This window comes from Lepidochelys kempii, chromosome 1 (assembly GCF_965140265.1).
Source record: "Lepidochelys kempii isolate rLepKem1 chromosome 1, rLepKem1.hap2, whole genome shotgun sequence".
In the NCBI taxonomy this organism is placed as follows: Eukaryota; Metazoa; Chordata; order Testudines; family Cheloniidae; genus Lepidochelys; species Lepidochelys kempii.
The window spans coordinates 189,438,101-189,457,003 of NC_133256.1; the positions used below are offsets into that span (position 1 = coordinate 189,438,101).

At 41.0% G+C, this 18,903-nt stretch overlaps 1 protein-coding gene across 1 annotated transcript in view; it reads right to left on the reverse strand.

The window, feature by feature from the left end:
- The window catches only part of EPHA3 (EPH receptor A3), a 305,625-nt gene that overhangs the window by 15,188 nt on the left and 271,534 nt on the right, over positions 1–18,903 (reverse strand). Inside the window, exons 14-15 of the mRNA XM_073305634.1 lie at positions 8,397–8,546; positions 3,801–3,994 (exon numbers count right to left, since the gene is read on the reverse strand). Coding sequence (XP_073161735.1) covers positions 3,801–3,994; positions 8,397–8,546 — 344 coding nt within the window. The remainder of the gene's footprint in view (positions 1–3,800; positions 3,995–8,396; positions 8,547–18,903) is intronic.

Consider the following 18,903-nt stretch of genomic DNA (forward strand, 5'->3'; position numbering starts at 1 on the left):
GAAGGGCAGAAGTGGGGGTTAAAGGAGGGGTGGGAGCTACTGCAATGTAGATCCACTGGTGATTCCTAAATATTGACTAGGGGCATAGGTGTCATGGGAGTTACTGCAGCCTCACATAGCTGCTGTAGAATAACTTGTGGGAGAGGATTTCTCCAACCTAGCTCATTGGGCACAGTCTAGATCAGGGGTGGGCAAACATTTTAGCCCGAGAGCCACATCGGTGTTGCAAAACTGTATCGGGGGCCGGGTAGGTAAGGCTGTGTGTCCTCCAACAGCCTGGCCCCCACCCCCTATCCGCCCCCTGACTGCCCCCCCTCAGAATCCCCACCCCATCCAACCCTCTCACTCCCTGTCCCCTGACTGCCCCAACCCCTATCCACACCCCTGCCCCCTGACAGCCCACGCCCCCCCCCCGGAACTCCCATGCCTATCCAACCCCCCCTGTTCCCTGTCCCCTGACTGCCCCTCTGCAGAACCACTGCCCCTGCTCCCTGTCCCCTGATCGCCCTCCCCCCAGAACCTCTGCACCCTGCTCCCCATCCCCTGACTGCCCCCCAGGAGCCCGTACCCCTTATCCAACCCCCTACTCCCTGCCCCCTTACCATGCCACTCAGAGCAGCAGGAGCTTGCAGCCCCTGAGCAGCGGGCCAGAGTGCTGGCGGTGCGACGAGGTGAGGCTGTGGGGGAAAGGGGACAGCGGGGGCTAGCCTTCCTGGCTGGGAGCTCAAGGACCGGGCAGAATGGCTCCCGCAGGCAAGATGTGGCCCGCGGGCCGTAGTTTGCCCACCTCTGGTGTAGATACTTGGACTGTGTGTTGGGGAGTCATAATGCTTTTTTCCTGCTGCACGTCTATTCCTCTCATGCCTGCAGAGAGTAAAGGGAGACTTGCCAGAGTACTGGTAACGAATGTGTTATGAAAACTACATGTCCCTGTTTGCTATTCTGTCAGGGGTTATGTGATCACCAGGGTAAATTCCAGCACACAATTAGGGTATGTCTACACTGCAATTGGAGGTGAGATTGCAGCATATGAAGACCTATATGAGCTTCCTTTGATCTAGCTATGTTCAACCCTGTCTGCGATCCTGGGTACGTACTCAAGCAGCTATCCCAAGCTGAAATCCATGCTTCACTGCTATTGTTACTTCAGCTAGCTAGATCAAAGAAGTGCTGCAGTCATACCTCTGACTGCAGTATAGAAACACCCTGACAAGCATCTAGACAGGAAGACTTGACTAACTCCTCTAAGTATCACCTATTCACCAATAATTAAAGAACAAAACAGAGAGCCTACTGCTTTGAAGTTCAACCTGACCCACTGGTGAAGATGCATAAATTTGGACAAGGCTCAGGGTCCCAGGGCAGACAGAGGAACTTTGGAACAAATAAAAAAGTCTGCCCGTGAACTCAGAGACTGTCTTGGACTAAGAGAAAGGGCCTGCAGAGAGCTGCAGGCTGGACCTCAGGCTCAGAAGGGGTGACTGGGATGAGCAGAATCCACCTACATGGGCAAAGAAAGGATAAGGTTTAGGTCAGATAAGACGCATAGAGGCAGTTATTGTTTCAACCTTGTTTCTTTCTGCTTGCTAAATTTCTATGCACCAATACTTCACACTTGTTTTTGAAGAAGCTGTCCTGAGTCACAGAAACCTCATATTGGTCACAGAGAGAATTCTAAAATAGGACTCAATGTCAAGTTGGGCCAGCTGATGTAAATATGGTTAGTAAACAGGGAGTGCTGAAACCTGATGATCCAGTCTCAGGTGGGGTGAACCATGGGATTCCTCTCTGTAAGATATAGATCTCTCACTTGGAAAAAGTGCCCACAGAGAAACAGAGAGAGAGATCACAGGTGCAACTCACCCTTGAACCATAGCAACTAGTTTCTGAGTACTTTGGTATCTAGAGGTCACAGAAGAATTCTGTGCATGGGTTTGGTATTAGATGGATGAAACAAATAAATATTTTGTTTTAAATGCAAAAAAAAAAAAGAGTATGCAATGATTCCCACAAACCAAAACTGAAAACAAAATAAAATATGGAAATTATTCCCAACTCCCAATTCAGCGAAGCACTTATGCACTTGCTTAAATTTAAACACATACTTGTGCTTTTTTTTGCTTTTGCTGAACTGGGGCTTAAAAGACATTTAGAACAAACTCTTAACTGGGGAAGGTAATGCTTAAACTAATTTGGATTTAATACAATCAACTGCCGTATAACATGGAATAGCTATCCAAATAAACTCTTATCATTCACAATGTATTAAAAACCCCAGCAATTAATTATTAAAACATATTTACTGTGCAGGAGAATCAAATCGCATTATGTATTTTTAATAACCAAGCCCATTAGTATCGCTGCCGTCCTCTGCTCATTCTCTTCTTTGTGTACTAGTGGGAGAGAGGTGATTAGACTAGCAAGCTTCTACCTCAGGAAAAAAAAACGCACTGCCTGGGGCAAGAAGAAAAGGAGCCAGATCAATTCTATTTACATAGCAGGCTTTAACACTAACCAAGATTTTTCAGCTCCACCCCCATTTCCCTTGTTATGATATCCCCTTAGTTCACCATGATGGAACAGAATTAACATCTAGTAAGGGTTAGGTCAGCTGTGGAAGACAAGATATTTTAAGATACAGATAAAAAAAGAATAAACCCCTGGGATTCGTTTTTAAAGGACATTTAATATTATACTTTGTTGAGCCTCTCTCCTGAAAAGATGGCCCCCTCAGGTCATTACTGTGACGCATGCGTAACCCACACTGCCACTACCCAGACTGTACCTATTCTGTGAATATAGGACATCAGTCTCCAAGGCTGTCAGTCTGGGCCCTGCCATCAACATTTACACTTAAGATCAGGGAGCACTCCCTCCCCCCCCCTTTTAAAACAGCCTTAAAATCTAGCCTTTTCATAGCAGCCTCTTTAAGAGCCAGGTATTTTATGTGTAGTACAGACCTGTTAATCCGTACCTACTTAATCAGAACTATGGTATTTAACCATATCCTGCTTCTGTTCTCAAATGCCAGGGAATTCATCAGTTATTACCTCCTCTTTATCAGGACAGGACATTGCTTATGTCCCAAAACTCTCTGGATAAACAGGATTGTAAATTAGTCTTTTTAATGCAATTAGAAGATTTGTATCAGCATTCATGTTAGAAATGAGATCCTTATTAAGGCTCTGATTCAGCAAAACACTTCAGTACATGCTTAACTTGAAGCATTTTAGTCTTACTGAAGTATAAGGGAGTACTCCCATGTGTACGTAATTTACTGGATGAGGCCAGAAAAGAGTGGGGCATGACATACCTTTTTGGGGACACAATTCAGCAAGATACTTAAGCACCTGCCTAATTATAAGCATGTGAGTTGCTCCATTCTAGTTATGGGGTTACTTACATGCTTAAGTACCATGCTGAATCAGAGTAGCTGTGAGATACTAAGCACCTTCAGCATCAGCTGAAGTCAGTGGGAGGTCAGGGAGTTCCGCACATTGCAGGATCAAAACCAACGTGACTTGCACCTGAGATATTCATTTACCCAAGTTTAACACTTACCTGTCTCAGTTTAAAATTAGCTGGGTTTCACCAGCCCAAACAAACAGCTGTTATATTTTTATTTACAATAATCTCTTCTGACCAGAGAGCGGAAAGCTTCCTCTAGCCTTCAAGCATGCAAATAAGCAATGGATAAAACTGTGAAAGTGGATGGACAAAGCAAACATATTTTAATTACTGTAGGTGGAGAACGCAAACATTTATTTTCAACAAGTGTGATGTAGAATTTAACATGTCACCTTGCAGCCGCATTGGTGATTATTTTCAGACTGCTGGGATTACGGATCAGCTTGTCCAGGATGCTGACAATCTGCTCAAACTTGGGTCTGTTGTTTCTGTCTTTCTGCCAACAGTCCAGCATCAACTGATACAAGGCAGCTGGGCAGTCCATAGGAGGTGGCAAGCGGTACCCTTCATCCACAGCCTTGATTACCTACCAAGGATAAAAGATTTTAGAAAGTTTAGGCAATTAAATTAACTTATTTTATCAGTCCTGTGAAACACATTAGCACAGACACTTTATGTTTAAACAAATGTGTTTATCCACCAGTTTTCTGCAGAGTAACACTTCTGGTTTATCTGCAAAGTAAACCATGCAGCAAATTAGATATACAGAAAGTGCTACAGGAAGGTTAAGATACAGTATAAGGAAGGTTTCAGAGGAACAGCCGTGTTAGTCTGTATTCGCAAAAAGAAAAGGAGTACTTGTGGCACCTTAGAGACTAACCAATTTATTTGAGCATGAGCTTTCGTGAGCTACAGCTCACTTCATCAGATGTTTACCGTGGAAACTGCAGCAGACTTTATATACACACAGAAATCATGAAACAATACCTCCTCCCACCCCACTGTCCTGCTGGTAATAGCTTATCTAAAGTGATCAACAGGTGGGCCATTTCCAGCACAAATCCAGGTTTTCTCACCCTCCACCCCCCCACACAAATTCACTCTCCTGCTGGTGCTAGCCCATCCAAAGTGACAACTCTTTACATAATCAAGTCGGGCTATTTCCTGCATAGATCAAGGTTTTCTCACATCCCCCCCACCCCCATACACACACAAACTCACTCTCCTGCTGGTAATAGCTCATCTAAACTGACCATTCTCCAGGTTTAAATCCAAGTTAAACCAGAACATCTGGGGGGGGGGGTAGGAAAAAACAAGAGGAAACAGGCTACCTTGCATAATGACTTAGCCACTCCCAGTCTCTATTTAAGCCTAAATTAATAGTATCCAATTTGCAAATGAATTCCAATTCAGCAGTTTCTCGCTGGAGTCTGGATTTGAAGTTTTTTACCAGCAGGAGAGTGAGTTTGTGTGTGTATGGGGGTGGGGGGGATGTGAGAAAACCTTGATCTATGCAGGAAATAGCCCGACTTGATTATGTAAAGAGTTGTCACTTTGGATGGGCTAGCACCAGCAGGAGAGTGAATTTGTGTGGGGGGGTGGAGGGTGAGAAAACCTGGATTTGTGCTGGAAATGGCCCACCTGTTGATCACTTTAGATAAGCTATTACCAGCAGGACAGTGGGGTGGGAGGAGGTATTGTTTCATGATTTCTGTGTGTATATAAAGTCTGCTGCAGTTTCCACGGTAAACATCTGATGAAGTGAGCTGTAGCTCACGAAAGCTCATGCTCAAATAAATTGGTTAGTCTCTAAGGTGCCACAAGTACTCCTTTTCTTTTTGAGTATAAGGAAGGTGAGACTCTAAAAAAAAAAACTTCTCCAAACTCACGTTGATTAGAGCCACGAAAATGCTACATAAGATGTGGGCGCTATTACACCAAAGATCAGATTGTCCCCCAACTGTCCACCATTTAGGATTATAAAAATTGTCACTCCCAATCTGATTATTGATCATTTACTTCCAATATCTTCATTAATAAGTATTAATACTTATACTTCAGAAGACATCAAAGCCACTGTGATGGTGCCCCCCATAAGGCTTTATGGAAATATGCTTATGAATGTATATATGACATAAGGGGAATATGTTTTATGCTACATATGTCATGTAACGTATCTCTGTAAAGGTTATGATCTACTGAATCTATTCATCCTATCTGTATGCATGTGTCATTGTCGTATTCAAAATTATGAATATTGGCTGTATACTTGTTTGATTTTAAATAACCTTAGCAAGGCATTTGGTCAGCTTCTTTAGAAAGGAATTTGCAAGTTAAGTGCCCTATCAAGAAGCACTTCATGAACAATGGAACTTGGAAGGCTCCAATCCACAAAAGAAGTCTACTTGAGGACATTCAAGGTAGCATGTGTACCACGGCTGCTACATGTAAGTTCTGAGTCATGCATGGACATGTGACTGGCCCATGTGACTCCAAAACTCCATCTTGTAGCTCAGATTCTACACAGGGGGAGGGAGGAGTGTCCACCTACAAGAGAAAGTCTATTTAAACCCCGGGGAAACCCCTCCATTTTGTCTTTAGCTGGCTCAAGAGATAGCCTCTCCACCCCCAAGGATACTTGAAAGAAACTGGAACAAAGGACGTAACTACTGGGTGTGTGTGTTTGTGTGGGGGGAATTAGTGATTGCTGGACTCAGATTAGAAGGAGACTAGTCTGTAAAAGGAATCTTACTGGGTGAGGTTTTTATCTGTATTCAGTTTTCTTATACATAGACTTGCGTGCTCTATTTTATTTTGCTTGGTAAGTCACTTTGTTCTATCTTCTATTACTTGGAACCACTTAAATCCTACTTTCTGTATTTAATAAAATCACTTTTTACTTATTAATTAACCCAGAGTATGTATTAATACCTGCGTGGGGGGCAAACAGTTGCGCATATCTCTCTATCGGTGTTATAGAGGGCGAACAATTTATGAGTTTACCCCATATACGCTTTATACAAGGTAAAAGGGATTTATTTGGGGTTTGGATCCTATTGGGAGTTGGGTATCTGAGTGTTAAAGACAGGAACACTTCTTAAGTTGCTTTCAGTTAAGTCTGCAGCTTTGGGGCATGTACCCTGCGTCTGTGTTGGAGCAGACTGGCGTGTCTGGCTCAGCAAGACAGGGTGCTGGAGTCCCAAGCTGGCAGGGAAAGCAGGGGCAGAAGTAGTCTTGGCATATCAGTTGGCATCCCCAGCGGGGGGTGGGGGTTCTGTTATCTAAACCATCACAGCCACCATTTAGGTATCTTTAGTGCCATATGCTTTCCTCTATGCACAGCTGAACTCCCATTGTAATCAATAGGATACCTCATCTACATCCCAATGGAAATTCTGAGTATGGGAATCCTTGAAGAGAGGATACCACATAGTCTTTAGCTCATAATAGATCTCATTTTGGCAGCAGGTTGCTAATATGACAACTTCATACCTTCTACTGTACAGTGCAGGTCAAATTATCTTGTTTGCCTAGGCCTAACCTCATTGAAATCAGAGACTAGATGTAAAATTTAGCCCTGCATCTAAAATTTTATAAGATTTTTGTATATGCTACCATTTTCTTTCTTTCCTGGTGTTACAATCCTCCTTACCACTCCAGAGAATAGATTTTGCATAATGAGTTACAAATTACATATCCAAACTAGAAGATGATATAGGGGATATTACACTAGCATTTGTGTTTTCAGGATTGCTAGTTTCCAAAGCAGTGAAAACTGGTTTGAGACAGGAGTCAGCTAGAAACACTTTATGTGGTATAAGTAGCCCTGTTGTGAAAAAAGCACACACATACACTTGCCCTGAATTTCATTTTAATATGAACAGCTATTGTGGAAGGCATCCCACTACAATCTAAATGTAATTAATTAATCCTGACCAATAGCAGACACATTATCGCACCCAGTTAAAAAGAATACAGTTTTCTGCTCAAGTTTGAGATATAGCCAAGAGTCCTTAGTTGAAAGGGACAGTTTTGTTTTTTGAGTGATTTTTTTGTATTTATATTCACATTTGTAGGCAAAGCAGGAAAGAAAATTCTCTGCTGCCTGATTCGAGCTGCCATTTCTGCTCCTTTGTTTGTTTAGTGTTAAAAATTGGGTATAGAAAATCTTCTGAAAATCTATGCCCACCCCTTTTGTGACAGAAAGCTATAGTTTTACTTCTATCCAAAATTTGTGGGTTATAATTGACTGATGTGGAATAAAGCAAGAGAAACAACACGATAGGTTTTTTTTTTTTTTTAATAATAATTTTACTTTGGGAAATGCTATCCCTCTAACAAAACACATATGTTAGCAGAGATGCATTAATTAAACTGAAAAAGGATGGCAGACCTGTATAGTTTACTGATGTTACATAAACATAACTCCACATTAAAGGTCTTCTAAACAAATGAAACTATCTCCCCATGTTATCTGTTGACTGCCTCCAGAAGAATTTTTGTTTAATTCAAGTCTTAGTACAAATGTTTCCATTATCTTATTCACGGGTTCCAATAACAACTTACTGTGTGCATTCAACCTTTATGGAAAAAAATATATACAGACTGTTATAGAGATGGAACCAAAAGGGATCTACAGACATGTAGCCTGGTTCAATTAAAATGGCTCTAAAAACCCTTGGAGTGTAAAAGAACATGACATCTTTCCTGTAGATTTTTTTAAAATCATCTTTTAGAATATCACACCACGAATATAATTCTCTGTTACATTCTACATCGTGGTCCAAAAACCTTTTAGAAAGATTGTCGTTTTCATTTAAATTCTACAGGTCTTTTCTATAAGCAGGGAGACTTGGAAACTTTCCTTTTTACATCTTATTCAATGTCAGTGTCAAAAACTAGGAGCCACCTGGCTTCATTATGCTCCACTTCCTCACGCAGCTTGATTCTTTATTTGAGAACATAACTCAGGACTACAATATACTCACGTCCTGATTGGACATCTCCCAGTAGGGTCTCTCTCCATAGGACATCACCTCCCAGAGGACAATCCCATAGCTCCATGCATCACTGGCTGATGTGAACTTGCGGTATGCAATGGCTTCTGGCGATGTCCATCGGATTGGAATCTTCCCCCCCTGGAAGCAGAAAAATCTTTTAATTATTGTAACACATGTACATCTGCATAGGTTTTGTTACCTGAAGCCATGTTTATCATATGGATTAGTAAATACCTTAAGCTACAAAATTCTATTACCATTTGCCATGGAAGCAGGCCATTTCTTATACACAATGGTTTATGTAACACACAGTGCATTATATTGTATCACAAAACTTTTCTGAAGCTCTACGTGTATATATTTTTTCTATGTAAATCAAATCATCAATTTATTTATTTACACTTAAAGAAAGGGTTGATGAGCCAGTCTCACTGAATTCAGGTGGAGAAGCAATAATACGTCAGAGGTCAGCTCCTCAATTATGCTCCAACCCCTTTATGCTGTCCAAATGATGCAAAGGGTCCAGATCATGTCCCAAAATAGCCAGTGCAGATGAGCTTCCTGTTAGTGTAAAACTGGCAGAATTGACTCCTACGCTCCCTGCCCCACTCTCATGTTTTGGGGGAGGGAGGGGAAGTGATGCAGCTCTCCTTCACTAACGCCAATCCTCTGCTTGCATAAGATCCACGTGGATCACATGAAGGGGCATAATTAGACAAATGCTGGGGTTAGGGCTAGCATCGATCAACTCTTAGAGTCAGGGGACAACTACTCTGTTTGCACCCCTTTGTACAGGCGAGAATCTGGCCTAAGACATTTTTACTGTCATGAGAAGAGCCATTATTAAATGATTTAAACTTGGAAGAGAAGAAAAACTACTGTTAAAATTAGACCTGTTGTTATGGGGAACATCTCTCCCTGATTGAGGCCACTGTTTCATGCCATAAACCAAATTAACAAAATGCACGCAAGGAGCCTCAGGCTGCGTTTCTGCAACACGAGAACTAGAGGGAAGAGACTGAGTCACTTTCCAAAGGCGCCAGCTTTTACAGAAATCTGTAAGTCTATGATTTGGGGTCATGCATGAGAAAAGAAGCCCATATTACACAGTAAAATAAAACTTTGGCATAAAATAATTCAGAAATGAATATAATTGAATGCAGAATACAATGACAGGTTTAAGTAGGTTCCAACACCAGGGATGTATAGTATATGTAGCACTGGTGAAAGATCCAGCTCAGGCTTCAGCTCAAATGATATCTATATAGGAACTTCCATTACTGTATAATCTAAGTGTCTCACAATTTGTAATGCATTGATCCCAAAACAGCCCTGTGAGGCAGGGAAGGGCTATTATCATCGTTTAAGAGTTGGGGAACAGACTTCCGCAGGGACAGGAAGTCTGTGGTGGACCTGGTTCTCCTGAGCCAATGGCTCATGCCCTAACCATTACACCAACCTTCACGTCACATGAATCACTCAAAATTGGGTGGGTTTAGTCCCTTTTGCTGTCCCCCCATCACTGTAAATAAAACCCCAAACAAGTAAAGGGCAGTTTTTGAAGCCACTTCCCAGAACAGTCTTCCTCTTTCAGACTCAACACCCAATATGAAATGTTCCCTACTCACACTGAGTAAAATGCTTTGTATTTGTAGGTTTTTTCCACAGCCCTCACTGCTATAGCATTAGAGAGCCACACAAACATTTAGAAATGTATGGTCTTAATACCTCTCTGAGGAAGAGGAATAATACTGTCCTCTTTTCATACATGCCCAACGTCACACAGTGAGTCTGTGGCAGAACTGATGATTAAACCCAACTTTCCTGAATCCAAGAGTGTTAATCACCAAACCCACTGCTTCAACCCACTATTTCTATTATATGTATTTATTTTTAAGCATACAATTTGTCTATAGCAGTCTCTCCAGAGTCACACAATAAACAAGTAAATGCGAATAGAAGAGCTGTAATCTAAAGGTACAAAACACACCCACACCCATATACACTCCAACTCTGAAAAGTCTCTCGACTGAAACCCTCCTGTTCATCTCACCAGCTCAGAAACAGCCTGAGTAAACAATAAACCATAACACATGACTGGGTTCTGTCAGTGGAAGGGGAAAGTGATTTGAGAAGCAAGGGCCTTACACTGAGTCTGTCCAGTCTTCAGAAGTACAATTCTAGGGACTGTCTCCTTACATGTCCCAGCTGCTTTCAACTGTCAGGGTAAAATTACCTTTATGCTACCTGGGACCTAAACTACAAAGGACTTTTATAGATCAAACACAACCTTTGAACTACATCTGGAAATGAATATGTACCCACTTCAGTCTCTGGAACACAGATGTAATGTGTTGCCAGCATGAAACACCGATGAGTATGTCGGCAGCAGAATTCTGCGTTTAAGTGAATTTTCTAAGAGATCCTCAAGGATAGGCACTTTGCAGTTTGTAGCTAGGAGACAACATAGGAACAGATAACTGTTGAGCTTTGCTTCGATAGGAAAAGTTGCAACTTCCTAGCTAAGCAAAGATAGGGAAAAAGCAACTATTCTGCTTTCTAAAACAGCAGTGGATCCTATATTGTGAACCTGTGTGAAAAACACGGGACAAACTCCCTCAAGAGAGGATTCAGATATCACTTCTGGCGATTCATCCAGGTGTTCCCAGCTCACCAATCTAACCAGGAAAGCCAAGTGATTGCACCATCTGATTTGGGAGAAATTGAGACAGAGAGCTAAGCATCTTCAGCATACTTACAGCACTACAACCCAGAATCTCTCACATTGTCCCCTACTAGTTTCATCTACACAATGAATAGAGGGCAGGCAGAATATACACTTGCAGTACACCACATGACAAAGGACTTGAGCAGATGAACAACAGTCTGCTACTAGCCTCTGGGTCCTCTCCAAGGAAAAATAATTGATCTACCCAAGCACGACTCCAGCTAAACCACCAGGTTTACAGACATGTAAATACCATGTTGTGGCCAATGGTACTAAATACCCTGGCCAGATCCAAAAGAATCAGCATAGCCATCTCTGCTCTTTGCCCATTCCATGAATAAGCAACTCAGTGCAAACATCAACTGCCTTCAGATACTGAGTATTCCCGTTTAATACCTGCTATTTAATATAACATTCTGTTTATTTTAGGAAAATAATGATGTTATTTTTCTTACATGCAGGTAATAGCCTATTTATTCCTCTTAAGATGATGTCAAATGAGAGCCTTCAAGAGCTGACACACCAAAAGTCTGAATTCCTGGAACTGATTTAGGAGCTGACCTGGTCATGGCCAATCTTGAATTAAGAGCCAAGAACAAAGTGAGATTAAAATGGTTGCAAAATACAATTTTACTCTCCTGAAGAGAAAGTGGGTGCCAATTTCTAACACCACAATGCAAGGGAATAAATGCAAATTTGGATCTGACTCCCATACAGCCCTAAGTGCTTTCCACCCCAACTAGCTTCAGCTTCTGAAAATGTTTAGAAAAGGAAGAGTCTGGCTGACACATACGTGTAGATAAAATGTAGGCATCCCAGGAACATGGGAAATAACAATAAAATATAACTTACAGTACAAGTCTAAAATCAAGACCATTCTGACTGGATCTTGTAGAAGTCACCAGATGTCAAGGGCCCAAAATTAGTCTGTGATTGAAAGGAAAGCCCTTCATTGAGGGGAAGCACAAAGTCCTTACCTGACATCATCTTAAAGGGAAAAAATATTTAATTAATAAAAATAGTGGCATTAGTCTCCAGTGTTCTAGAAATTATTACGTGAAAGACAAATTCGGTAAAACATCAGAAGTTCTTTTTTTATGCACATTTTCATTGATTTTATGAAGAATGTGTGCCTATCTACGCAAAGTTAAATTTCATTGAAAGTGAAGAGCTTTTTTTCTCTCCTACGTGTCTACCATAGCTCTGTTCATGATACTGAAGGCATTCATCTATGCATTGGGGGTGAAATCCTGGGACCACTGATTTCAATGGTCCCAAGATTACACCCTTAGATCTTGGGATATATGAGTTACTTCTGAGAAACATACAACTCCTATGCTCCCCTATCACAATACCTGATAGGTTTATAGAGGTACAAGTATATAAGAAGCATAATAAATCTACATAACTTAAAAGCAAGGGATACAATACACCATTTTCATAACCAGATCGGACTAGGACCCGTAATACTACAAAGTGAAATATTTCAACTGCATGTTGTATGGAAGCTATTATTCAGTCAGCACAGTATATGGCAGGAAATTCTGGCACTAATTTCAAGTCAAAAGCAACAGCACATTTGTCAGCCTTCACTGCAGAACTACGAATTCATGCAAAAGAGGAAGAGTCTAAAATTTAATTAATGTATTAAAAAAAAAAGGAAAACAGTAGAAAATAAAACTGGAAAGCTAGTTTAAAACATTTAAAGTTCAACATTTTGAGAAAACTGAGCCATTTTAGATCTAAATTCCACAGAAAACATTTAATTTTTTTTTCAAAAGTAATATTTTAAAATCAAACAGAATCTCTCATATGTGACTAGAATTTTCTAAAAATCAGATTATAGAACCCAAGCAACCAGAATTGAAAATCAAATACGAGTTTATGCAATGTTCCTGGGAAATACTTCTACTGAGAGACGGAAGAAGGCTTTCATAAACGTGAGTGAAACCAAAGCTTTTAGCAAGGTGTTTTAGCTATTTTAGCTACAAGTATCCACTGACATTGAATGGGTCCTGCTTATCAGACTATAATTTCAGCACCAAAAACTAAGGATTTTTTCTTAAAACTGGTGCAACATTTTCACATATTTCCACATATTTTAAATAACTAATAAAACAGTCCCATTAATTGTAGCAAACTGAACTTGGAATTTTCATGCACTCATCCATTTTTTGAATAAACTATACAAGCTACTCTAGTTTTAAAAGCCAATAAACTGGAAGAGAGCACTTAGTGATTGCTCAAGTAGGAGAATCTTTTTTCCTCCATCTTCTTTCTCTGTAAGAAATGCTTGTCTGAGCTGGAGTTTACATGAACACCAACAGAACACATCTGGTTCATTTTTATGACTTACCCATAGCAAAGACGTCATATAACTTACGGTTAATCACACAATAGACTAAATCAAACATTTTCTATTAGGCTGTGAAACATAAATGGGCATTTGCCAAAGATGGGGCTTCTTACATCTCAAAGCCCCTTCCATAAACACAGGCAAAACCCTGGCTAATATTGCTGGGCTACTGTTCTTTAAAATTAAAAGCAAGTGGGCAAACCGGAATCCATAGAACCAAATTTCAGAATGAGGACCTATAGTTATGCCTACAGAAATCTGCATGCGAATGTCATGCCCACAGAGACCCACCAGTGCATGCCAAAAAAAAAAGGTGTAATCAAGTGTATAAGTATGTACATGCATATGTACTGTTACCTATTTGTGTCCTTTTTTCCATTTATTTTCTGAAGACAAGAAACCATTATGTACACTTGCAGCACAGTTTCTTTTTAAGTGTAACTAGGGAAAAAATAGCAAGCTAGACTCTTTTTGCCCCTGCATCCTCCTCTTTCTTTATTTTTTAAAGAAAGATGTGAAGCTGAACCCCAGGATTGTGAAATGGGTGCACCCCAGCTTAAGCACTGATAGTGGAGCATTGATGAAAACAAAGTAACCAAGAGAAAACAAAGGGCTGTTGTGGGGACCTGTCCAGGCATGCAGAATAATGTCATGTCAGACAGTGTCTGAGTCACGTGACAGTTACATGTGTATGGGAGTATGTCATTACTTTAGAATCTGGCAACATTTTAAGACCAGGGGCTCTTAGTTTCCTGCTATGTCAGTATGAGTTTGACATTATCATACTGATAGAAATTAAAAATATAAAAATACTGAGGGTAACCCACCAGATCCACTCGTAGTAACATAATGCAGAAGCTCTGCACCCGTTCCTAATCATGACCCTAGCCTCAAACAAAGCCACAGGCTTATTAATATGCTTTATATGATCATATGAAGAAAAAACGAAAAGCACAAGCTCAGCTAATTCAAATGGCTGAATGCTACTATAGCTAGTGAATTGAATATATAATGTTACAGCGCTACGGCACACGGCATAGTGTAAGAAAATGTCTTTGTAACACACTTGGAGCTGATTACCTAAAAATGTATATTATTTTATGTTATTTATTCTCTCTATTTTTCCCCTCTGCCTAGCCCACTACAGTGACTTTCAACTGCTACACTAAATTTATTTCTTAGATTTTTTTTTTAAAATACACCCACTTGAAGTTCAGGGAGACTGTGCAAACATTCATTGACTGACAAGACATACAAATTAAGACCAATGTACAAAATATAACACCCTCCAGAATGTGTCCCAAACTATGGCTCTTCCACTCTCTCATATAATTCACTTGGGTCACTTTCCCAGAAAAAACCCTGGGAAAGTCTACGCTAAGTACAGTAGATATAAGCAAAGCAATGTCAGTCACCTCTCGTTTCATCACCTGTGTAAGTGCCTCACAAAAAGGTAAAAATGTGGGATACTTTCAAACAAAGGGAAAAGAGAACTTTCACCCAAATGCAAGGAGGGAGTAGGTGATAGTTGCAGAAACAGCAGCTACAGACCTTGGTTGTAGCAAATCAGTAGCCAGGGCTATCTAGGTCTGAGAGCTGCTGTTGTGTGCTGGAGCAAAAGTGTCGGTAGTAATTGAAGGTTTTGTTTGCTGTCGAAGAGAGTTGTGATTCTTACTGTATCTGAACTGTGAAGCATAAATCTGCTGAAACTAAACAAAGACTTCAATTTATTTCGAGTGCATCTGCTACTCCAACACACAGCAGCTGCTTCCAGGCCTACGTATCCCAATCTCATATTTTTATTTATAATCAGTTAGAAAGTGAAAGTCATGGACACTTGACCAAGTGCCTGGGAAGAAAGGAATCAAGAGAAACAGATTTTAACAAACGGGTTAGAAGAATTTGGCAGCAAAAATTAAAGGGCAAAATCCAGACCCATATTCTATAGGGTCACATGACAGGAGAATCAGTGTTGTATTGGGCATGAGGTAAGTCCAAGAGCCATCTGGCTGGTACAGGACAGGATGGCTCAGAGTGGCTGCTGGAGGCCTGACCAATTCCCTTAACTAGCAGAATGTGATTCCCCTTGTACATTAATGGACATAACCCATGAGGTAGTGTCCTCTTGAGTGGTAGGTGACAATCCTACCCTGTAACTATGTAAATGCTTAGGGGAGGTGGGATAGAGCAAGAGGGGCTTCCTATGGTCTCACCCTCCAAGGCACCCACACAACACAGGGCAGGATTTAGAACTATGACTGAAGAGAGAGCGACTAAGAGTTAATTGGACTGCGTTCTTCAATTAAATGTCAGGCACACTGGTGATGTGCCTAAATGTGCATTTAAATAGTGGTCTAAAGTAGTCACTAGTTTACAGTACATAAATATTATGTATCTGAGAAGCACAACTATGGCCCTTATGCAAGTGTGATCTTTACATTGGGCTTCAGAGGACTTGCAGAACAGCATGAGTATTACTGATTACTTATTTATAAAGACTGTAGAATTATATTCCTAATGGAAATGTAGATATCAAGGCCCTGCTCCTGAGCAAAGAATGGCACAAGTGTATGCCAAGTGACTGGGGCTCTGCACAGAGGGTCTGTACATGCACAGGGGCTCTGCCTGGATGAGTTCTCTTTGCAGGACTGGGGCCTGGATTATCAAACAACAAAGCCACTTAAGATATCTTATTTCACTATCTGAAAGTGAACATTTGGAAATACGGTTACAGCTTTGATTTCTTTAGTCAACTTCAGAAAGCTTCTGAGTAACTAGTACCCCTCCCTTTAGCTGGTAAATATGTTAAACTCTATGGGACTATTCCATTATTTTAAAACTTGGTCCCTTTTTTTCCTTCATATGAATTTAGTGGCTGTGAAATCTCTTGGGATTAACAGTCTAGGAAACAGTCTTCTGTTTAGCTAAATAACAAGGCATCAGCAGTGCAAACTTTCCTTCTCTTTGCTAATGAGCCTGAAACAGAACTGAGAAGGACTCAGGGTAAAATTTTCAAAAGCGACCAAGTGAGACTTAAGTGCCTAGATCACTTTTTTGAAATGGAATCTAGACACTTTTGAAAGTGTTACCCACACTTTGTAGATGTGTGAAGATAGCTTTTATACACATGCCTGTTCAATCACTGCCCTCTCTGCTGAGACAGCCAGCAAGAATGCCAGCTAGAGACAAAAGTAAATGGTGGCTTTTGTAACAAATGGCACTCGCACCTTCCAGAGGGCAACCACCAACTCATTTCACCTAGAACGGTCATCACACAAGAGTAACGTGTGGTTCTTACTGACCTGGACTGGATTTGTACTGGCAGCCCGGAGCTTTGAAACTCCTTTATCTTATCACCAAACTTTTGTGACAATCACCAATCCAGCTGCCCCCCCTTTCACCCATATGAATTTAAAGTAGCAGCACAGGCACTCTGGATTATCGTAGAAGGGAAATCAAATGAGGATCTAAACAATCTCAGAGCTAAACAGTGATGTCTTAATGGTGAACAAAGTGACTTCCCCACCTCTGGAGCATGCTTTCTGATGCCATTTCAAAGGATGTCTATACAGTCTCCCATTTATCCTGTGAACGAAATTTGATGTGGTCTAGATTGTATTAAGAGATTCTAATCATGTTGGTAACTTCCTGCAGTAGTTTGTGTGTGTGCCATAAATGGCAGATGGGGTTTATCAAACACACATGAGCACATGAGCTTTGCAAAATGGTTTCTTCACATCTGATTTCTTTATCTAAATGTAAATAAGCAGAGAGACATAGAAAGGAGATGGAGTGTAGGCAGAAAAGAAGACTTCAGCACTACCATTGGAACATCAGATTCCTGCATAGACCAGAAATTCCAGTATCACATAAATCTCTTCTCTGTATTTCCGACTCAGGGAACCTGCAACTCACACACTTCAGCACACACGATTCATCTTCAATGAACTCCACTTCCTTTTTAAGCCTTTTGCTATACTGTCTGATGCACAGCTATTTCTCCCCAGGCACCTTTTTGTTCCAGCATACCAGGGAGTCACAAGTTTCTTAGGTCTTAAAGAGGCCATCATGTCGTTTGCCTCAGGCAGTAGCAGCAGGCTCCAAAATAATGAAAAAATGGCCAAAGGAAAATTATTGCCCTGCCCCTTTAAGACTTGAGCATGGAAAATGGAAAAGGCCCAGGCTTTCCTCAGCCCTGGGTCCATGGCATGAATTCTTTGGCATGCTCCACTCCACCTTTACCAAAACAAAAGAAGGAGTAGCAGAGAGTCTCATCTCTGTGCCTCTTCAGGCAGAGTGCAATCAAGAAGGCAGACAAGAGGCACTCCACTCCTTGGGGTCTCCTGGCTCTGGTGAGCTCCCATATCTGGTCATACCTAAGCTGGGAGTAGAGGGTTGGGGAAAAGTTCCCTTCTCCTGCTCTTGAGAGAATCTCTTTTCCCTTCCTGTTCCTTTTCACCCACCTTGCTAAGGCCAGGTGAAGGTTCTCTCACTCCAGCTGGCGGGCATACAAATTATGCAGGGAAGGGGAGGAATCCTGCAGTGCAACAACCATACTTGGAAGTGATCACTTAGAATAGTCACCACTGAGGGACCTGATTCACACAAGCCCCACCACAGTGGCTAAATGTGCTTGATTTCACATAAACCCTCCCTACCCCCAGGACCATCAGATGGTCATGAATAGAGCTGGTCCAAAAATTAGCTTTTTAAAAAATGAACATTTTGGAAAATATTTGTATAGTATTTCTTAAAATTATGTTTTAATGTTTTGGATGTTCCTTTTTTTCTTGTTTCTTCTTTCCATTCCTTTTTGGTCGCACTCTCCCTCCCTCCCAGCCTTGTTGTTTTCTTTTTTCCCTATTCTCTTGTTTTACATTAAATTGATTCCCCACCCACCTGAACATTTTTTGGCTTTTCAAAATTGAAAAATCTTGTGGGAAGGGAGAGGGAAGAAAAGTAGGTCCTTTCCAGACCCTGTACGATGCAAACAGATAAACTTCTACATTTCTGCAAAATTTTGACCAATTCTAGTAATGAACTACCAGTTTGTCTCTAACAGTTTTTGGTGGCAAACCACAGATGGAAAGCTTTGGGTTTGAGTCTCCTCTCACTATGCTTTCACATACTGTTGTAGCTTAATTGATTTCAATAGAGTTACTTCTGTTGTTAACTAATATAAGTGTGAACGGAAGAAAGTCATTCATGTCCAGTTAACTGCCTTCTAAGCTGTCCCGCTGAAGTCTCATTTTCTAGCATTTAATAAACATGTATTGTTTCTTTGATGACCTAACTCTGTTAAGGTAAAAATAACATGTAATGTTTGCTATACAATCATCTGCATTAAAGGGCAATCTGCTGTACCATTCCCTGCTGCCTCCCCTTTGCCAGAGCCTTTCATTGCTGTGGTG